Source organism: Vombatus ursinus, unplaced genomic scaffold, assembly GCF_900497805.2.
Source record: "Vombatus ursinus unplaced genomic scaffold, bare-nosed wombat genome assembly UNPS02014807.1, whole genome shotgun sequence".
In the NCBI taxonomy this organism is placed as follows: Eukaryota; Metazoa; Chordata; class Mammalia; order Diprotodontia; family Vombatidae; genus Vombatus; species Vombatus ursinus.
Window position 1 is genome coordinate 7,104,005 of NW_020954585.1, and position 23,272 is coordinate 7,127,276.

General features: G+C 36.7%; 2 protein-coding genes across 3 annotated transcripts in view; one reads left to right on the forward strand and one right to left on the reverse strand.

The window, feature by feature from the left end:
* Positions 1-3,515, forward strand: part of RAC1 (Rac family small GTPase 1) — a 43,243-nt gene extending 39,728 nt beyond the window's left edge. For both annotated transcript variants that reach the window (XM_027874620.1, XM_027874621.1), the window contains 3 exons: positions 541-603; positions 1,462-1,621; positions 1,823-3,515. In XM_027874620.1, the coding sequence (XP_027730421.1) occupies positions 541-603; positions 1,462-1,621; positions 1,823-1,953 (354 nt within the window). In that variant the 3' untranslated portion in view covers positions 1,954-3,515. The remainder of the gene's footprint in view (positions 1-540; positions 604-1,461; positions 1,622-1,822) is intronic.
* An 8,477-nt stretch (positions 3,516-11,992) lies between these two features.
* Positions 11,993-23,272, reverse strand: part of DAGLB (diacylglycerol lipase beta) — a 51,922-nt gene continuing 40,642 nt past the window's right edge. Inside the window, exons 7-15 of the mRNA XM_027874878.1 lie at positions 21,711-21,837; positions 19,441-19,524; positions 18,734-18,811; positions 16,164-16,244; positions 15,874-16,001; positions 15,138-15,206; positions 14,966-15,038; positions 14,076-14,326; positions 11,993-13,746 (exon numbers count right to left, since the gene is read on the reverse strand). Of these exons, the coding sequence (XP_027730679.1) occupies positions 13,548-13,746; positions 14,076-14,326; positions 14,966-15,038; positions 15,138-15,206; positions 15,874-16,001; positions 16,164-16,244; positions 18,734-18,811; positions 19,441-19,524; positions 21,711-21,837 (1,090 nt within the window). The 3' untranslated portion in view covers positions 11,993-13,547. The remainder of the gene's footprint in view (positions 13,747-14,075; positions 14,327-14,965; positions 15,039-15,137; positions 15,207-15,873; positions 16,002-16,163; positions 16,245-18,733; positions 18,812-19,440; positions 19,525-21,710; positions 21,838-23,272) is intronic.

The window sequence follows — 23,272 nt, forward strand, 5'->3', positions numbered from 1 at the left end:
TAATACTATTTGTAGATGACAGCTGTATGATACCTTTACAGTGGTCTGAACTTCAGGAGAAACAGCAAAACAGATTTCTTAGTACTTTAAATAGTAAGTTGTACAAAATTCAACATAGTATTTTCCTATGGTATTTTTTCCCTTGTCCTTCATATTCTTAGCTATTTGCTTTCAAAAATGTTGAACTTGAGTTTGAAAGGACCTTTGGTTGTAACAGAATTAAATGTCTACCCATGTGTTCCAAGGTATGAAAATGGTACACATAAAAAGTGGACTAAGAGGTCCTTCCTTTGGGACATATTTGGTTAACTTTGCCTCTCCTAAGGTTTGTTCCATCCTTTCTCCCCCCTTTTAGGTTAATGAGCAGTTTCATAGATGCACAGTGTTCCAGTTTACAAAACTGTTTACCAGAATATAAATTAATGGTGCACGCTGTAAACACAACTTCTCCTGATTGGCTTTCTGCAATATTAAAGAGTTCTTTTAAATTGTTGAAACTTTTTTTTCTAATTCTCTTTCTTTGTGTGTATTTTTTAATAGGATGTATTCTTAATTTGCTTTTCCCTTGTGAGTCCTGCATCATTTGAAAATGTCCGTGCAAAGGTAAGGGGAAATTCAATTTTTTAGATTAGTATTTTGCCTTAGGGATTATAGCTATTAATGGTAATTTCAGGAAGAAATGTTTTTGAAACCTATATGCCATTATGAGTCATCAAATAGTTTTTTTGTAGTCCTTTACATTAAAAGGAATATTATGTTTTATCATGAAAGAAGGTAACTGTGACTAAAGCTTTTGAAAGTTTTAACAGATTTTAACATTGTCTGTTTAAAGAAATTCCCATGGAGAGGACTTCGTGGGATGAGAAGTGTCCTTCCTCCATATTGTACAAAGAGAAAATTACATTTGCATCCTTAGAGACTGGAAGTTGAGTCCCAATACCTTGTTATTGTGTCTAAAAACATTAACTCCTGTGAAATTACTTACTGCGTATATATAGATGTGTGTTCCTCAGAATTTAAGAGGGGGACAAGTTTCCTTCCTGGAATATTCCAATTAGTAGCTGACTTAACCTGGATTATATAATGTTCAGTAGTAGGTTCCCTTCACCCTAACCCATTCCTATTTTACAGCTAGAGTCACATTTCACTAGCAGCCTGATAAATCTCATAGAAATATTTATTTCACTAAATTTTGGGAGTTTTAAGAAAAACTAAATCCAATAGAGTGTAGTGTTCCTGATTTAGGAAAAATAATAAGGAACTTTTTTCTCCTTAAGAAAAATCTATGATTTAAAGAGAACAGAATATATTTTGTACATTGTTATTCCTTTTAGTGACTAGTGTCACTAGGTGGTGAAACCTAGCTTCATCATGATGATGATGTCATGCTAATTTAATGGCAGACAAAGGAAATTAAACTCTGCATAATATCATTTTCATTTCTTTCTTTCAATTGTCTAGTGGTATCCTGAAGTGCGACACCATTGTCCTAACACTCCCATAATTCTAGTGGGCACTAAACTTGACCTTAGAGATGATAAAGACACGATTGAGAAACTAAAGGAGAAGAAGCTGACTCCAATAACCTACCCACAGGGCTTAGCCATGGCAAAGGAGATTGGTATGAAATCTTAACTGTTTATATTTTCTGACTGCTTTGCACAATATCATAAATAGGGGATTTAGAGAACCTATTTGCCTTTGAATGTAGCCAAATGAAGTTTGGAAACTGCAAAGTAGAGATCCGATGACAAGCATATCAGTAATGACATCATTATAGTAAGTCATTCTTCTTTCCTTAACTTCTTGTGTTTCTTTACAGGTGCTGTAAAGTATCTGGAATGTTCAGCACTCACACAACGAGGCCTCAAGACAGTGTTTGATGAAGCTATTAGAGCGGTTCTTTGCCCACCCCCTGTCAAGAAGAGGAAGAGAAAATGTCTTCTGTTGTAAATGTTACAACCCTGCCCTATTCCCCTTTGAACCTTTGTAAGCTTTGCTTAAACAGTGGAGCATTCACTCAATGCCAAGTTTTTGTTATAAATTAGTTTCTTTCCATAAAACCCTCTGAACCAATCAATAATTTCATGGTTTTGTTTAAAGTGTTAGAGAATGATTTTTTTCATGTTCTATTAAAACTAAATCCTAAAAAAGACAAACCTACTTAAAGCCTTATTTTTCAAAAGCCCTGTTCTTGCTCAGATTAAGTGTTGCCAAAATATCCACTGAGCTAAGTTGCATTGTTGTGCTATGAACACTAAGCACTAAACTGTGTTTTAAAGACCTTTGTCTTTGAGAAGACTGTTTAATTTCTGATAGTAGGAAATGCAAAAACACTTTCTAACTCATTTTTCAGATACGTAAAACAGTACAGTATACTTAGTAAAAATGTTTAATGCATTGAATAATTTATCAACCCATGTTCATTATATAATATTGTACTGTATATCAGAATGGAATGTGTATAACAAAACTACAGTCTTTGGATCAATCTTTTGCTTTCACAGTAAAGATTCAAGAATCAGGCTCTTGCTGTGATTTCAAACAGAAGTCCCATGTTTGTTTTTGTTAATGGAGTATTCTGCTCTTTAACAGCAATGTTTTGGGTTGGATTATTTGAAATATTTGGTTTCACCAAGGAATAAAGACAGTATTTTGACATCCTCTGGAACCTAGGATTAATTTACACTACATTGTATTCTGAAGAGTGGAAAACTGAATAAATTTTGTCATGGGTAAAAAGTTTAAAAATCATAACCATTAACATCTGTCAAATGCAGTAGATAAGAAAGGTTGATGTTCTTGGTAAGTGTTTTGTTTCCAAGCTTTTCTTTTTTTCTTCTTTTTCCTTTCCCCCAAGTAGGGCATTCATTTAATACAACTCTGAACTGGTCATTCCCACAGTTGTGAACTCAAGTAAATGCTTTTTTCATCAAACCCTTTCTTACTGAGCAATATTACTCTACTTGTATTTTAAAAATCTTTCTGATTATGTATTAGAACTTTGCATTTTTGTAGTTTAGAAAAAGCGCATTCTTTTCATGCTACCTTTGTTCAAACTACTACATGCTTTCTTTAGTCTTCTAGTAACTAGGTGTAAAAATCATGTGATGCAGCTTTACAAAACTTTTTTTTTAAATATACTTTAGCTATTAAAATATGAACCTTCTTAAACATCACTGTATTGCCAGGTTACCAACACTGTAACACTACTAATGTTGACCCTGTTCTTGACCTCACTTACTTACATGTACACATGCTTTCTATTGCTTTTCCTAGTAACGTGACCTCGGGCCTGTGAGGTTCTGTCAGCTTAGTGCTAATGCTAACAATGTTCTGTACATCCTAAACACTGGCAAGAATACACAATATTGAACTACAACCTTTCAACCACTAGAACAAAATTTTGAAGATGCAAAAGTTGCAAAATTGTGGAGTGTTTTTACATTGATCTTTTGCTAATGCAATTAGCATTGTTTTGCATGTATGACTTAATAAATCCTTGAATCACGTTACTGGTAATGCTTGCATTTTTGAGAATTCTGTGAATGGTCTCTAATAAATGTTCCTACTATTTGCCATTTTTTTGAAAAACTGGGGGTTAAAGTTTCTGGAAATGTTATTACAAATGTTCTGTTGCGTAAGTACTATTGATGTAAAATAGCTACAGTGTTTTCACACACATCTCATTTAACATGAAGTAGGTAATTATTATTAGTATACTATATTAGTAATAGCATCATCCCAGCTCTTAACATTCAGAATCTAGTGCATCCCTCACTATTAACTATTTCAGCAAAGAAGCCAGTCCTTAATACAGGGTTTTTTATATACTAAAGCTAAAATGATCATTTAAAAATCATCTTACTGGTCCTGGTTTTTTAGAAGTGTGCTCTGTATGACTGAATATATGAGCTATCACATCTGACAAAAGTGCCTACCAATTCTGTAGTCCCACATTTTTCTCAAAAATACTTGCAAAGAATATACTAAGAAAATATTTCTTAGCCTCATTTCTTCCTGGCCTTTTGTGGTTCAAAAGATGCATGGTGAAGCTAAAGACTGGCTGATAGCAGTAAGAGAAAAGAGGTTTTGGAACGCTGTGTTGTGCTTCTGTTTAAAAAGTGTTTTCACAAATATTTACATTCCCTGCACATACACATCTAACAATTAGCCTTAGAATCCTTACCACAAAAAATACGTGTTTGTTTTAAAGGCAGAAGCCCTTATTTAAGCAACTATCCTTGAGAATTGAAAGTGCAGCAAAGGCATAAAAGATAGGTGTCTAAAGATCCTTTTTGCATTGCAGGCCCAGCCCAAGTTCCAGCATTTTCATAAAATCTTTAGATTTGGAGTTACCCTCATTTTACAGATGAGGAAGTGGAAGCCTAAAAAACTAGTCAGCAAATGGCAGAGAAAGAGGTTGAACACATTCTAACTCAAAAACCTGACTCATTGCCTGGAGAATTTTAAAAAATACATTCAGATGACAATTACAAGAGAAAACCAGGAACTTTGTGACTTTTGTTTTTCTGGCCCTTCCCCCCCCACCCCCCATAGTTAAACTGAAAAACCAGAAAAAGATAATGATAAAAATAATTCACAAAACATTCTGAATTCAGGGAAAAGGGACAATAAAAGCAAAGTCCAATCAATGTTGCTTATGTGCTGGGCAGTGCTTATATTGCCATTTGTAATATATTTGTTTATACCCTGCGAGACCATGGGTTGCTCTCATCAATCACCTGTTCTTACTCTTGAGCTAGAAAAATTGAAGAAACAGTGCCAATTTGGCTCACTACAAAAAATTATATTTTAATGCTCTACTCTTTACTGCATCATTTTCATATCCCAGTGATTTGCCATCACTACTAAATAAATACTTATTTAATACTTCACAGTACAATCAAGCAATAAATGAATCCACTGCTTATGTATGAAAATGCATGCTTCATTCTGCTTGCATGGTGGGAGGAAGGTTTCTTTGTGCTTTCATGATTAGCATCTCATTAGAGTTCTTAAGTCTTAAGGATGACTTGTTCTCCTGGTTCTACTGGCTTCATTCTGCATCAGTCCATGCAAGCTTCTCAAATTTCTCAGAATTCTAAACATTTTTTTATAATTACATTGAAAGAGCATCATTTGTTCAGCTCAGTGGGTTATCTACTTCCCTTCCAGCTCTTTACTATAAAGAGTACTATTCTAAATATTTTTGTTTAAATGGGACCTCTCCTCTGACTGTTCTTGGCATGTGAGCCTTGCTGTGTTTTCTAATATGGATGGACCAGCTCTTGCCCATCTTTTCACAGCCTTCTGTTTTGGTTTAGCCACTAGCCTTCTGTTTTCTCTGACCCCACTAACCATTTTCTTTATCACATAACAAATCTCCATTTACTGGTCCCTTCCCCACTTCCTACAAACCTGTTTGGGTTTCCCGTCCTTGAAGAATCCTCAACTCTGCCAGCCTCCCATCTGCTGAAATTGTTCTCTCAAGTTACCAACAATTTCAACTGCTAGATCCAATGTGTTTTTCTCAGTCATCATTCTTGATTTTCTTCCTTTTCTTTTCTTTTGATTTTTGTTTTCTTTTTTTTTCACTGTTCACAACCACTCACCTCCAACTCCTGTGAAGTCCTTTGGCTCCTGGATGTCTGGCCTGCCTTTGCTGAGTCATCTACCACCAAAGCACCTGGGTGGTTCCCATGGTTACTCCCAAGGCAGTGTGATGAATGGACAATAGGCTTGAAGCCAAGAAGACCTGATTTCCAATCCTGCCTCAATTCTCCCTGCATGTTTCCTCATCTATAAAATTTGGTGGTTGTACTTGATGGCCCCCAAGGCCTCTTCTAGCTCTACATCTGTGCCTATAAGCTGCTTCTCCCTGATTTCGTGCTTTGTGAGTTAATTCTACAGAGATGACGCACAAACCCCAAAAACTACAGTTTTACTTGTTCAACTTCACAAAGAACCTTTCCATCTCTCTCCCTATCATCCACTAACACTGTGGGGAATAGTAAGCAGTCAGTAATGAACCTGGAGTCAGCTGGGTTCGAAGTCCATCTCGTATACTAGATATGTGAGTAGGGGCAGATCACTTAACCTGTTTGGGCCTGAGTTTTGTCATCTGACCTAAGGTTTCTTCTAGCTCTAAATTTATAATCTATAGTATTACCTCCCAATTCACACTGGAAAACATCATCTGAATTCAACCCAGATTAATAACCTCACCATCATGCTTTATTTTCTTCTCCCTGACTTCCATGTCTAATTGCAGAATTTCAGTTAAAAGGGACCCAAGAGGTCAGCTAATCCAATCTGTCCCTGTCCAAGAATCTCATTTACATACATCAACAAATGGTCATGCTGCTTTCATTTGAAGACTTCCAGAAAAGAACCATCTTACAAACAATTCCACTTCTAGACTGCTGTAGATGTTAGGAAATTTTTCTATCAACTTAAAATCTACCTCATATTTTCCATCTGTTAGTCATTATTCTTACTTCTGCTTTATTATTTCTAGAATTAAATCCTCTGGTTTGGCACTTTAAACCTTTTACAAACTACCTTTCCTGACCTGACTTCCTCTCACACTCAACATCCAGCCCAACTGGATTCCAACTCCCCTCACTGCTGCTTAGGTTGTCCTGATTCCTGGCATGCACCACCTCACTTCCACCATTCTGAATCTCTTACTTTCCTTCAAAGTTGACCACACCCCTCCAGCTGCTAGTGTCTCCTCATAAAAAAAATAATTTTGTACACATCGTACTTGTGTGCACCTTTTGTTTCTCCTGATAAAAATGAAACACTTTGAGGGCAGGTAGGCAGAAATGGTTTCATTTTTTAATCTGCATCCCTAGCATAACTCCTGGCAAGCAGAAGACATTTAATATGTGCTTGCTGATTGCCAAGGACCAGTAAAATAAATTTTCCATGTGATTGCCCTTCAGATACTTGAAAGTACTTATTATATCCCCATCTGTCTTCTGTTTTCAGGCCAAACATCCTTACCTTCTTCAGAAGAGTCTTAACACAACATGGTCTCCTTCACCATCCTTATTGGCTTCTGGATTCTTCCTTCACAATCTCACATCTATTTGGGCTCCACTCTAAGGGTCACCACCCCAGTTAAGACCTCTACTATCTTTCCTGGAGTAATGTAATACTGTTTTCTAGTTACTCTATAGTAGTCTTCCAACTAGAGCATCCATAGAGGTGCAAAGATAAATCTTAGCAGACCAGACCTGACCAAAAAAACCAAAACAAAACTCTCCAAGAGTTTCCAGAAGAATAAAATACAAACTCCTCAGCTTGGCATTAAAGCCATCTGGTTCCAACCTGCCTTTTCCAATGTACTTCACATATTCTACATTCCAACCAAATCAAGACCACCAGCTGCTCCCCCAAAGCATTCTATCTCCTCTCTCCTTGCCTTTTCCCAGCTATTTAGCACACCCAGAATTTACTCCCTGCTTAACTCCATCTCTCAGAAGCTTAAAAAGCTGAGCCGACTGCCTCTCTCATCATGAAGCTTTGCCTGATGTCCAATTCCTGCTGCTTTCTAATTACCCTTTACTGACTTATCATTGTACAGAATGCATCTCTCAATATAAAGTAAGTTCCCCAAAAGTAGTAGCTTTCATTTCTGTCTCGGTATGCCCCAGTGCCTTACATGCACAGTGGGGACGACTTAAACTTTTACCTAATTGAACTGAATTTATAACTCACTCCAGGGCAAATAATAAGTGACATTTTAATAAACTAATTCGTTCAGCAGGGTTTGTCTACACAAACAAGGAATAAGTTTATTGTGAAAGAGTCACAATCTCTCCAATATACCTCTAGGGCTCACTTTCAGCTCAGATTATTTCTAGTGCATGAATATCACATGAAAAATTAACTTAAGTTGATTAGTAAGCATTTAACTTGGAAACATTTTAATAAATTTAGATTAACAGGAAACAGTTGTTACAACAGAAAAATGCAAGAAATGCCATTTGAACAAGTTGTTTTATTTCTGAAGTTATAAAAAACTGTTGTTCCATGGCCTAATTTCTAACTTATAGCCTATAGCACAAGGATTTAGGCCAAAATAAAACTAGCTAAATTGATCTTTTTAAAAAATGGTTTGACCCCGTATTTGTTAATCAAAATTGTAAAGATGTGTGGCTCATTTGCACATTAGTTAACATGAAGACAAAACACTGACTGGCAGAGGGTGATTTTACCATCACTGCTTCTGCTGTTAAAGGAATGGCAGTATGCCACAATGGACAGAATGTTGGGCTTGAGGAAAGGTCTGGGTTCAAATTCTGGCTCTAATTTCAGACTGTAGGCATATCACAGCCCCTCTGAGCCTCAGTTTTCTCTCATAAAACACAGATATTACTACTTGTATTACCTATTTCACAGGGTATTGTCACGAATGCACTTTGTAAATCGTGAAGAGCTATATGTGACCTATTACAAATAAAAATGGCTTGCATTTGATTCCACAGAAAACCAATGATGTGGCACCACAGCCTTCTCCAGAATATCCAACCCAGGGGCAGCTAAGTGGTGCAGTGGATAGACCACTGGCCCTGAAGTCAGGAGGACCTGAGTTCAAATCTGGCCTCAGACCAAACACTTGACACTTACTAGCTGTGTGACCCTGGGCAAGTCACTTAACCCCAAATGCCTAAAAACAAACAGAAACCCCCCCCCCAAATATCCAACCCAGAAGCAGGCACATGACTTCATATCCCAGAATATTCATTGTACAATGAAAACGTCACTTGATGTCTAGCACAACCCAAATCCTGTGTTATAATGAAACATAGCTAGATAGTAGTGTGTGTGTGTGTGTGTGTGTGTGTGTGTGTGTGTGTGTGTGTGTGTTTAAAGACCCAAGGAGTCTATCAGGATACACAAATAGATACACAAATGCTCTTTACCACCCTCCACCCACCAAAAATAAATTTCTTTACACAAACAACGGGTAAATTTGTTATGGAAGGGTCACATTTTCTCCAGCATAACTTCTAAGTAGGGCTCCCTTTCAGAGACAATTTCTAGCAGATGAGTGTGACTACCAGCAGGAAAGCTCCCACCACCAATACATATCTGTAATTTCTGCAACTTATACACTATAGTCTTAGAGAGCTGCCTGGGAACCAAGAGGTTGTGATTGGATCACTGTCATCCCATAGTCAGTCATCCTGACTTAGGCCTGATATCTATTTACTATGACACAACGCCTCTCAATTTGTTCTTAAGTAAAACTTTGTGTTCCAAAAGTTTAAGTGTAGTTTTAAGCTATTAAAGCCTAAAACTACAGTAAGACTTTCTTGAACACATTTAAGTATAGCATCTAGAGCAAAGAAGGTTATATAGTCCTGCTGTACTGTTAGGCTATATTTGAAGCATTCAGTTCTGTGTGTCACACTTTAACCAGGCCTTGATAAGCTGAGGAGGATAAGAAAACTTAAAACCATGTCTATTCCTTTTTTTTGCAGATGAAGAAATAGGGCCAGAGAGGTTGTGACCTGGCCAAGGGATATCCAGGTAGTTCATACATACTAGTACCAAAAATCTAGCAAAAACAGGTCTAGAATCTAAGCAACCCCTGTAGTTAAGAATATAAATGATTTCAGAGAGTTAAAGTAGACCAATACATATGATATGTTACTAGGAGGCAGACCTCTAAGAATCAGAGTGGTCAAAAAATGGAACAAGCTGCTGAATTAGGAAATCAGCTTTCCATCACTAAGAAGCATACAATCTATAACCACTTGTCAGTGAGGTAAAGAAAATTCATCTAACAGGCAGAGCTGAACTAGACAACTGCTAATGTCCATTCTAACTCTAGGATTCTACAATCAGGATCTAAAGTCATTTTGTTATCAGGCATTTGACGGCTTAAAAAGTTACCAAAATGAAGAAACATGATTTCTATTTTTCACTCTTAAATAATCATACTTCCCCATCCCCCAAGATTATTTTTTTGGGGGAAGGAGGTGGGCTACATTATGTTTTGACACCAATCACTTCTGAACAAATAATAACCACCCCCATTCCCATGGTATTTTCCCACCCAAAAAGTTAAGCAAAACCACCTTAGCATTATTTTGCCTAATGGGCCATAATGCTTTTAATTTTCTAATTTACAATTTATTTGTTTTTTTTTTTTTAATTTTTTTTTTTGCTTTTTGCTGAGGCAATCGGGGTTAAGTGACTTGCCCAAGGTCACACAGCTAGTAAGTGTCATGTGTCTGAGACTGGATTTGAACTCATGTCCTCCTTACTTCAAGGCCAGAGCTCTATACACTGCGCCACCTAGCTGCCCCTAATTTACAATTTGTTAACAGAAAGTATGGGTACTTTAACTTAAATAATTTAGAACACAGAGAAAGAGTGATCATTAGGCTTTTGCTAGGAAAACTACAATAAGACAGTCCATTCCACTTTTGAAAAGTTCTGTTAGGAAGTTTTTCTGGAAAATTAAAAAAAGGGGGGGGACTAAACTTGTTTTGCTTAGACAAGGAACAATGGGGTAGAAATTGCAAAGAGAAATTTAGGCTTTTTTTTTCCTACACTTAGTAACCTCATCCGCTCCCATGAGCTCAATTATTATCTCTATGCAGGTGACTCCCAGATTGATTTATATACCTAGCCCTCATCTTTCTACCTCCTCACATCACGGACTGCCTAATGCGCACTTCAAAATCACTGTTACTTGAACCTCACTATATCCAAAACAGTACCCATTCCACCAGCCCCTCTCGAAAACCTAACCCCACCCCCAAGGATGTCATCAATTCTTCCTTAATGTAGTCATCAACTCCATGTTCACCCCACAAACCCTGTTTCTCACACCTGTCCTCTTTTCTATTCACAGTGCCACTACCGTGGCTCAGGCCCTTATCACCTCCTTCCTAGGCTCTTCCAACAGCCTGACTGGTTTTACAGATCTTTCCCCATTGGAATCCATTCTCCACATAGCTGTCCAAGTGATTTTCTTAATTGTATATCTGAACAGGCCACATCCCTCTCAAATTCAAGTGGCTCCCAAGTGGATAAAATATAAACTCTTCTGTTGGCATTTAAAGCCCTTCTTAAGTTGGTCCCAACCTAACTTATCATACCCATGACATGTTATTCCCCTTCCTGAAATGGACAGTCTAGACCACAGGTGTCAAACTCAAACAAAAGGGGGAAGGGGTGGGGCACTAAAACATACATAAGGATCCCTAATAAACACTTATTGACTTGGAAAGATACCTATTAACATTATCTCTGTTCTACTGTATTTTCTACTTTTTAATTTGGTTCTGGCCACACTCCAGGGTATTGAGGCTGCATGTGTGACACCTTTAGTTTTAGACATAATGATTTACTCAGTTATCCTCATATACAACTCATCCACCTGGCTTTTGCATGTTCTTTATCTCATGCCTAAAATATCTGCCTAACTTACTAACCTCTTGAAATCCCTTGTTTGTTTTAAGACTCAGATCAAGTACTACCTTTTACATCCTGCATGAAGCCTCTAGGATCTCGTCCTCCCCAAAATACTCTAATTTATTTTGTATATATTCCACATATATAAATCAAAGTTGCCATCCCCCATTAGAATGTAAAATTCCTCGAGGGCACGAATTCTTTCATTTTTGTCTTTGCCATCTCCTGTGCTCAGCACAATGCCTGGCATATAGTAGGTGCTTAATAAGTACTTGTTGGTTTATATCAGGAAAAACTTCTTAACAATTTGATCTATTCAAAAACAGAATGTTTCAAAAGGTAATTGATTCCTTCTCATTTAATGCCTTCAAGCACAGATGACTACTTAATGGAGATGCTGTAGTGAGGATTCCTTTTTGGGCATGAGTTTTACTAGATGGCTAGTAAGCTTCCTTCCAATAACAAAACTGTGATTCTTTTGAAGAGAATGTGGGTGCCCTTAAGGTGACCCTACTACCTATACAACAGATCCAGTATTAAAACAACCACCTTTAAAAATAAAAAGTCATAAACAGCATAAATTTTACTTCAAGATCAAGCAGCAAAAGGAAGGGTAGAGATTATAAATAAACTGTAATGAGAAGACTGTCCTTCTGGAACACTCCACAATGTGGATGGAATGTTCTCTTTCTAAATCTAGAGCCTCTACTCCATTCTTAGTCTTCTTTTGAAGATACTATCATATTCACAAAAATTCTTAAGACTTTACTTCTATTTATAATAGTGCAATATAAACACATGCAAAACATAATTACTTTTTGATCACAGAGTAAAATATTAGTTCTAACTTCTTGGAAACGAATTCCATAGAAAAGTGCATCACTGTGAGTACTGTAGTAACATGTATAAGTGCTTTGTTTTTTGTTTTTTTGTAATCCTTTTACGATCCCCCAAAGAAGGGGGAGAAAAGATACATCAGCTGACTAAAAAAAGAGTTTTACGTGAAAGATTCACAAAATCAATTCTGTTGATATTAGGGGGAGGCCTAAAAGTGAAAAACAAGTCCAAATAATGTAGAAAAGGCTCCTAATGATGGCTGTGGTCAGAAAGTATACACTGAGGGAACAGCATTCCCTGCTCCACGCATCTCCCTTCCTGCTCTCCCACAGTTTTAGGAAGGAGAGTTCCACTTCAGCAGAAGTCTATGGCTAGGGGGACTTACCAAAAGGATTCCCAGCAAGAGTTCTCTACATAGAGAACTCAATGTTTATCTTAGGGGTTACTTAGGGGTTACAGTATTTTGCCTCACCTCTCCCTGAGGATAACCTTTTTATTAAAACTTTTTTTTTTTTGGCAAGGCAATCAGGGTTAAGTGACTTGCCCAGAGTCACACAGCTAGTAAGTGTTTTATTGAAACTTTTAACACATCCCAATGGAGATTTTTTTTTTGTCCTTTTCATGGCTAAATATATTTGGGTTTGACTGAGTTAGGAAAATCCATGATTAAAAATGTATTACATATTTGGAAGCCTAGAGAAAAAAAGGATCAAAATAAATTTAAACTTCTGAGACAGTAACAGGCCTTGCTAGTTAAGGGGTTATATCTGAGGTAAGCCCTGCAGATAAATTTCATGATTTAAGATACGGCTGTTAGATGTGATAATAAGGATATACCAACCTCTACTTTTTTGTGCTAAATTTCAGCCACAATCATAACAGCCCCTTCTAAGATGGCTATTGGAAAGTAGCAATTTATTTCATGGCTGACAGAGAAAGTGGCCATATCCTTCTTTAAGTCTCCAAAAATAGTTTCCTACAGGCTCTTCTGAGATTACTTTCATGTCTGGAGGTGCTCCCAGTGCTTTCTCCTCTCATACTTGATTCTGTTAAAAGTGTCATTTAAGGTTCATTCCATTAGTCACTCTTCCTCATACAGAGGTTTTCTCAAAGAGTAGTTTCAAAATCCCTCCAGGTAACTGGTCACTTCCAAGTGATGAAAACCCAATCTCTAATTTCTTCATAAATTATTCAAATACAAATCAGTCAGTTGTCCCAGGAGTATCCAAAATATGATGAAGAATACTGTTGTTTCCCGACAGCTATGGTTATATTATATTAGTATTAAAGTCTCCTTGTGTTGGACAAGAAATACAAGTTGCTCTCTCGGAGACTACACTATCTAAGGCTCTAATGAGGATGTCTGGCATGTGGTCTGTTAACATTTTAGGGCCTATAAGAATTTTGCTGAATTCTGCTTCGGTTGCCCACTTTGCACTATATCTGGAAGTAGAACAGCAATAAGACCTGAAAATAAGAAAAACAAAATAAGCTCTCAACAAATGCAAACATAACTTGAGCTAACCTCAAAACAAAAACAAATCTTGGGAACCTGGCTCTTTCTGAGGAGACAATATAAAAATGTTGTGTATTTATTACAAGTAGAGCACATATTGATACTAGGCCCTACCACAAGTCTGATACCATTTACCAGTTATATTAAAACCACCTAGCTCTCTCACCTGAAATAGACTGTATGGCAATCAATGTAACTGTGGCATATGCTATACATTATTTTGTATATTCGTACATATAATATTAATTAATGTTTCCATTAAGCTGTTTTCTATACTCACCTCCCTGAACTGTCATCCTCAACAAGGTGGATAATTCTTCCAGGAGGATACAGATGAGTATACCGAGTTGGGGATTCTCTAGGAGATTCATCAAAAACATTGTATGAAGCTGACCCGTGTATCAACAGACTTTGCTCTCCCAGCAGAGGCTGAGTCAGGTCTACCTGGTTTCCCCCTTCCAACTCTGTTGGGAAGTTATCTGGATCCCCTCCAAACAGTTCATACCAACATCCATGCAACAGGATCTTATACTGGATTATAACCAAAAACAGGACAAAGGTTAGTACGTAAGACCTTAATATTTATGTTGTTATATGGAAACTTATGAAGACTCTGAATCCGGCAAATCAATCTTAATACATGGCTGAGTAATTGCATAAAAGGCAAAACATCCAAATGAACCCAAATCAATCCCACATCAATTGTTTCAAGCTAGGAAACTTCACCTATCTGAGAACTAATCATTCCACCTAATTCAGGTCATAGCACTTTCCTGGGGACTCTAAACACCAGACAAAAAAAAGTCAAGTAAATAACTTTGATATGATCATAGACTATCTGGAAGGGGTCTTTGAGGTTATCTAGTCCAGGGCTTAAACTTTTTCCACTCGCAACTCCTTCAGCACTTCTTGTGACCCACAGTTTAAGAAGTGCTGAATTCTAGTCGAATTCATTCATTTTCTAGATGAGGAAACAGGACAGTCAGATGAATATCAATGAAAATGGCTTGTGGTCCAATGATACGAAGAATTTTTCAAGAGCATTAGAAAAATCTTTCAGTTTTAAGCTGTGAATTTCTCTCTAACATCTCCATATAGCATCATGTCTAGGCTAAAAATTATGCTTGTTGGGGAATAGAGGGAAGATTTAAAATCACATGATCAAATTACCTTAGGCTTATTACAATAAGCTATCACTCTCAGTATTCTTCTCTTTAAATCTTCTAAGTTGGTCACACTTAACCTGTTAGGCAAAGAAGATTAGAAGAACTCTGAAGTTTAGCTCTATAAAAACATGGGTCCAGAGATATCCATGTAATTATAAACCAGTCAATAGCCTTACCTTGGGATAACATCCTTTCCAAGAACAAGTGATACAATAAAGCTTTTGGAATATTCAGAAAGGGATTTGCTTAAAAATAAATACATAAATAAAGTTAGTTGCATTCTGACTAGCATATCCTACCTAAGATTTTATAAACTTTACAAGGTCACTGAGATTTTAGTTTCCACAAAAGTTAGAGAAGATGGCTAGCTTCTAAAGGTAAGGAATACTACAGGCTAAACAATGGAATGGTTATATATTTCAATAAAGTAATATATGATGTCAACAATATTGAACTATTCAAAGTAAATGTAAAATCTCCCTCTAAGGGATTCTTCCAACTTAATACCATTTTAGTTAATGTTTTCATCTATCTACGAACTAATTAGGCCTTCTGAATTAGCCTTCAATAACATGCAATGCCCAATGAAATATACTACTTGGCAACAATAATAACTAAAAAATAATTTCACTAAATATTCCCTCAGATAATTAAAAACCCAGTGTAGAACTTATTTCAAAGAGAAGATATATGCAATTACTTATATCTTCCTTTACAAAATGATTATTTAACTCATCCTAACTGTATCAGTTATTAAGAGATATCAGATCTGAGGTCTATTCAAATTCCCTCACCCCCACTAAAATTTTCTTTTTTTAAACCAGTTGCCATCCTGGGTGTAAAGGCCAAGGGTAAAACAAGCCACCTTAGTATGAGTAGTCTGTTTCTACATTTAAGAAACCAGGCAATTACCTCAGCAATCCCCGGGGAGGAGAAAAGGCATAACACTTGACTTCTGGATAGGAATTTCTGAGCATGATGGCTAATAAAGAAGCTGCTCCTGCCCCCAGGCTGTGACCTACTACAACAAGCCGGTATTCCTACACACACACACCCACACACACCAAAACAAAAAAACCAAGCAGAATCTAAGTGAGCAGGTAACATGCACATTTTTTACTACAATAAAACACTTATGATCAAAAGACTTAGCCCCAAAGTGGAGCTCAATGCAATCTGGTATTAAAAAAAATAAACCTCACAGGTGCAATGCTGAATGCTTGACTCAAAATTCCATCGTTGATCAATCTTTGGTAAACATATTTGGCAGCCTGAGAAATCCCCTAGAAATTCAGAGAGGGGAAAAAAAAAGTTTATAATCTCCAAAGGAAGAGGTTTCAGCTACGATTTATTTGATTTTAAAAAACATTATGTTCTCAGATCAGTCCCATAGCTGGCCTACTAACCCTGTCTTCATCTTCTCAATTGCTCCACATATATGCTTATGAAAACAAACCCTGGAAATGGAACCTTGAAGTTAAATGAAAACATAGCATTCTAAGTGAATCAACAGTCACAACATTTATTGAATGCCTTCTGTGTACTGGCAAGAGAGAAAGGTTAGAACCAGTAAAAAGAAGTTAGGAGAGAAGAGATTCACTCTAAATAAGGTCTTTGTAATCCGTCCAACAAGGGAATGGGCTCCTCATCATAGGAAGTATTAAAGGAGACCATTAGGAGATGTTGTAAAGGGAATTCCTGCACAGACTGTGGCATTTCAGCAGATCATTTCTAAGGCCCTTTCAACTCTTAAGACTTTATGGCTTTATAATTCTTCGCATAAAACAGTAAACAGAAAAGGGATTCCCCACTTAAGGAAACACAAGGCTACTGGACCTAAAAGCTGTGTACTTCTAGTGACAACTGGAAAATGTTTGCAGATGTGATACTCTTGAGATCAACATTCAGTGAAAAAGGAAAGGCCTACACCCACGTTAAAAAATATATAGTAGCACCTTTGGTTGTAGCAAAGAACTGAAAAAAAAAAAGTGGATGCCTATCAAGTGAGGAATGGCTGAACAAATTACAGTGTATTAATGTAATGGAATATTTTTATGGTGTAAAAAAGTGACAAAAGGAACAGATTCAGAGGAACTCGAAAAGACTTACATAAACTACCGCAGAGTGAAATATGCAGATCAGGAGAACAATTTATATGATTACAATAATGAAAAGGAAAAACATTGAAAATTTTTAGAACTCTGATTTCAATGGCCAATCATAACTCCAGAAGGCTGATGATGAAGCATGCATCCCACTCATTGGCACAGAGGTGATGGACTGGAGGAACAGAGTAAGACATGCACTGTCTCAGTCATGACTGAATGTATACATTTGTTTTGCTTGATTTTACTTATTTGTACAAAAAAAAGCTTTTATTTTGAGAAAGGGGAGAACTGTGGGAAGCAGTGAGTGCGTAGTCATAGTGATAAAAAAAGGAAAAAAAGATCATCAATAAAACATTTTAAGAATACACAGAAGAGATCAGAAGGAGCTTCAGAAGTGTATAGGGACAAGCAGGGTAAGGGTGGCATTACCATGCTATATTTAATAAATACTTAAAAAAACTAAGTTTCATATAAAACTTTTACTCTTCTTTATCCAAGGAAATGTGGGTTTGGTGATGTTTATCAAGTTCATAAAAAAAAAAGGTAATGCCTTTCATTAAAGATCCAAAGCAGTAAGATATTAACAACAATTGAGGCCAAAGCAACTCAAGAACTTGAGATCCAAAGGAGTTTTCTTCATTAGGTGGACAGACTATCTTTACGTGCATTTTAGTAAGTTATCTTTGCTATAGTATGTGTAAGCTTGATTTAAAATTTCTTTCCATTTTTGGTACATGCAAATACCCAGGAGATTTTGATTAATCTTTCACAAATTTCAGAACCAATAAGCTCTCAAAAGACTAAAGAAAAAGAAAAATGAACTTTTGCAAACTCAAAAACATCAATGCAGTTTACTAGTTTAGAAAATCATATATTTTGATAGACGTTGAATACTGTCAATGCTAATTTAAGCATCAAGGCATGGCACTTCAGTTATAATTTTTCTTGATCATTCTTATTATCAGCAATTGTACTACCTTTTGAAATTAAATTATGTTTTAAAGGATCTGAAATGACTCAAAGGAAAACTACTTCTTTTTTTCCTTATGACCACAAATTAAAATTAAGATTTCCAAAATAAGTAAAAAACTATTAATCAAACTGAGAACATATATTTTGCATACGGAAACAAAAAGTGGATCAGCTACTGTAGTTTATACAAGCTTCCATCTTATAATTCTGAACAAATGACTAGTGGCTTATTTTCATCAAAATGCATAACTTTTAGGGATAGCTGGGTGGCACAGTGATGGAGCACTGCCTTGTAGTCAGGAAGACCTGAGTTCAAATCCAGTCTCAAACCAGACACTTGACACTTACTAGCTGTGTGACCCTGGGCAAGTCATTTAACCCCAAGTGCCTCACCAAAAAAAAAAAAAAAAGCATAACATTTTCACTGACTATATAAAATGTTGCATTCCTCTAGGATCACACATTTCTCTGGAAAGCAGAACACACCACTAAAGATGTGGCTCCTCTGTGTACATCTTCCACCCTGACCAATTCAACTGACAACCTCTAGGTAGTTGCCCATTCCCTTAGGAGGGGATTTGAATTTAGCCAAAACCCCTTGGGCTGGCGGCAAATATTCTTACATAAACTGACCTTTGGAGTATCTCTTTAATGGGAGAGATATGCCAGACCACAAATCACAATGCATATACCTTATGTGCAAAACAATCTTGCACCTCACATTCTAAATTCAGGCTCTCACTCTCAGCTGACAGATCAGTGAGGATATCCTGTAGAGAAAAGACATTGAAAGGAATATAACTTGGACTTCCTGTGACAGCCAGGTTTATACTGAGCTACTTATATAAACACCTCAATATTAAAGAAGACTAGTAAAAAAAAAACCCCTAATCTTTTATACAATAAATGTGTAAAGGTAACATGTGTCCTCAGTCAGGAAGGGCAAAATTTTGAAACTTTCTATGTCGTAAGTTATTAGAGCAATTGAACATAAGCTATTAAAAAAACCTCAAAAACCCACCGGTTTTTTAGAAACCAACCCCTACCAACCACATGGAATAGATGTTCAAGACACTGTCTCTACCCGAAAGGGTTTATATACTAGTTAGGGAGACCAGATGAACTTTCACTTATATTAATATAACCTTTCAGTTAAAATGCAATAATTTATCCCAATTTCCATGAGTATCCAATTCATTTTCTTGTTTTAATTCCCCAAAGTTTTCCTGCATCCCCCACAACTCTTTCACACTAAAAAAATATCCCCCGGTCCCCAGCTCTGCAAGAGAGGGGCCTTATTACACCATTAGCTTACCACATTTTACCACAATGAATATTACTTTTCACCTTAAAGCCTCTGTCCCCCTCATTCCCAGATCCAACATGTCAAGGACATTACCTGGAGAGACATGGTTCCTCTTAAAGCTACCACAATAGTTTCTTTCCTATGATCTAAAGCAACTAAAAAAGGAAGTTCAAACACCTGAGGATCAAAAAAATAACAAAAACATTAAGCATTTAATTAAAAAAATATTAGAGGCTTAATATTCAATTCAGTTCAGTAAGTATTCATTAAGTACTTATTATGTGTAAGGCATTGCTCCAGGGATACAATGGATTCTTGCTCTCAAAGAACCTTATACAGTCTATTGAAGGGAATAGACAAAGGTGGAACAAGATAAAAGGAGAAAGAAAGCACTGATGACAACAGAGAAGACTTCAGGAAGAAGTCAGCATGTGCATTGAGTTCAGGAAGAAGAAAATTCTTCTCAGAGTGAGAACGTGGAGGTGGAGGAGGAATGCACTCCATATACAGAGCACCACTTGTGAACATGCACAGAGGTGGGAAATGGAATACCCCATTTGGGGAAACAGCTAGCACGGCTGGAACATATCAATCTGGGAGGGAAATAGTATGAAAATAAGGCTGGATAGGAAAGTGGGAAGCAAGCCACCGAAGGCCTTGGATAAGAGGCTGAGGAGTTTATATTTTATCCCAGAGGCAAGAAAGAGCTACTGAAGGTTTCTGAGCAGAGGAGTAACATGACATAATAGAATGAAGGGAGAAACTGAAAGCAGGGAGAACAATTCGGAAGCAATTAAAGCAGTCAAAGAAAGAGAGCATGAATCAGGATGGGTAGACACATGAGAAAAGAGAAGGTAATGGGATACAAGAGATGTTGTGGTTAAAAAATCAACAAGACTTGGTGACTGGCTGGGAATGCAAAGGGGCTGGTGGAGGAAAGGGAAGAGTCTTGGATTACTCTGAGGTTACAGGCCTGGGTGACTAGAAAGATACCGGTGTTTTTAAAAGAAATAAGGAAGTTTAGAAGAAGAGAAGGTTTAGGAGAAAAGAAAATGAGTTTCACTTGCTTATAGTACATCCAGAAGGAAATGTGCAATATGCAGCTAATGCTGTGAGACTAGAGCTCAGAAGAGCTAGATATATAGATCTGGGAGTCACATGCAGAGATGATGCTTGATCCAATGGAAGCAAATGAACTTGCTGAGAAAGAATATGAATGAGAGGAGAAAAGAGGGCGCAGGAAAGAACTCTATGGGACACCCACACTGAAAAGACAAGAAATGGATGAAGAATCAATAACACTGAGAAGGAACAGTCAGACAGAAACAAAGAGAACTAGGAAAGCAGTGTCACAAAAGTAAAAAAAGATGAAGAGATCATCCAAGAAAAGGAGATAGTCAATAATGTCAAAAACTGCAGAGAGGGGCAGCTAGATGGCGCAGTGGATAGAGCACCAGACCTGAAGTCAGGAGGGCCCGAGTTCAAATTCAGCCTCAGACCAAACACCTGACACTTACTAGCTGTGTGACCCTGGGCAAGTCACTTAACCCCAATTGCCTAAAAATAAAAAATTTTTTAAAAAAAACTGCAGAGGGATCAAATAAGAACTGAGACTAAGTCAAATAACAGATTTAGAGAACATTAGTGAGCTTAGGAAGGGTTGTTTCAATGGAGTCAGAAGCTAGTTTGCAAGGATTATAGGATGATATAATTAGAATTGAAAAGGACCCTAGGGATCATCTAGCCCAAACATTTCATTTTAAGATGAGGAAAAAAGTGGAGTTTGAATGCACATCGAAGCATACTATTTGCTTTTTTTTTTCTTCTGTTGTGTTTTGTTTCCTCTTTCTGGTGGTTCCTCCTATTAGTTCTAATACTCACAACATCATTAATGTGAAAATATGTTTATTTGGAATATATATGTATAGCCTATATAAGATTGCACGCCATCTTGGGGAGGGAGGTAAAGAAAAATTTAAACCCCAAAAAGCTTATGGAAGTGATCACTGATAATTCAAAATAAATTAAAAAAAAAAAAAAGATGAGGAAAAAAGGCCAGAGACGTTAAGTGATTTGGTCATGGGATTGGAAGGCAAGGAGAGAAGAGGAGGAGATGTGTATTCGAGGACATGGAGGCAGTAAATAGAGATAATGCTTTTCAGGAGCTTGACAATGAAAAGGAGGAAATTTCATTCGGCCCTGCTGTTTCCTGAATATATGATCGTATATTCAGGAAACAGCAGGGCCGAATGAAATTTTTTAAAGAACGGGGTAGACAAGCTATTTGTAGATTTGGTGTCTTCTTTCATTCCATCTTATTTTACACTTTATAGAAAAATTAGCACAACGTTTTGCTAACCTACCTTATCATGAAAGCTGATGTGAATGAAATCCCTGTACTGTAGCCCAGTAGTCTGCAGGATGGATCCAAAATGACAACTGAGATGATCACCTCCAATAAATTCATATTCTGCTGTTCTGTTTCTGCAACTAAGAAAACAGATTGAAAATAAAGTTATTAGGGGAATCTGAGCTACAAGTGAAGAAAATAACTCTTCACTGTCAGTGCCTAGGAAAGCAAAAAAAAAAAAAAAAGAACTAGAGTTTACAGTTTCCAGATGTTTAGTTAGCAAGTATGAGAGCTTTTAGAAGATGAAAGCAATTATTTAAGAACAAAAGGTTTTCTAAAAGGCAATGAGAAGAACATAAAGGTGCTTTTAAAAATAAACAATTTTTAAAAGGCAACCCAATTTTAATTCCCTAACAGCAGGAAAACAGAACTAGTGAATTTTTATTGAAGCAGGGACCACAGGAGATCTTCATCTTTGTCAGCTATCAAACTCTCCAGAACTGGTCCAAAACAAAAACCCAGGATTTTGCAAAGTAGTGCACAAAGTCTGAGACGTTTTGGACCTCACTGAGGTTAAGAGGAAAACATAAATACTACTATGCCTGTAAAGCTGTGAACTCTACTTGGAGAAATGTTTATTTCTTCTTTAAACAGTAGGAGTGAATTTTTATATTTCTCATGATTTCCAAGCTTGATTTCCCAGATTCTGATATTCCTGTGAATGTGGAAAAGTAGCTGGATTCATGCAGCAATCTTTAAACTAGAGCAACTTAAAATTCAGATTTATATTTGGTTTGATTAATTGGGTAAAATTATTATTCATATCATAGTTGATCTGTTCTTTGAATGGTAATTGCTGGTGTCACACCTTTGCAGCTTTAAGAGCAAAAGGGATCACTACTCTGTACTGATTTCTGAATACAATTATGCCAAAATTAACAGATGAATAGAGTGGCTTTTCCATGTAAGATAATTTGGAAATACAATGAACTGTTGTATTAATGTTATGTGACATCATTTTTATTTCATGTTTTAAATCTATGATACTGTTTTGTGTTAGTGCATAGTTTCTGCATTGTGAATTTAGAAAATACTGTACAGAAATGCTGTTGATTTTTGGAATGATACCTATAACGTGATACATTTATATCATTAGAAAGTGAGCTTCTCTTTTGATCCAAATGCTGTAATTTTATAAAGCTGAATTATTACTTATTGGATACTTTTGTCTGGAAATAAAAAAAGACACCTTAAAAAAGTACAAAAGGACATATATTATCATCATAGCTAGCTGCATCTGGAAAGCAGAAATTAACTACTCAGAATATGCTAACTTGGGTGCAGTTAGGTGGCCCAGTGGATAGAGCACCGGCCCTAGAGTCAGGAGGAATTGAATTCAAATCTGACCTCAGACACTTAATAGCTGGGCAAGTCATTTAACCCCGATTGCCTCAATTTCTCATCTATAAAATGTGCTAGAAGGCAATGGCAAATCACTCTAGCATCTTTGCCAAGAAAACCCCAAATGGGGTCATGCAGAGTTGGACACAACTGAAACAACTCGACAACAATGAA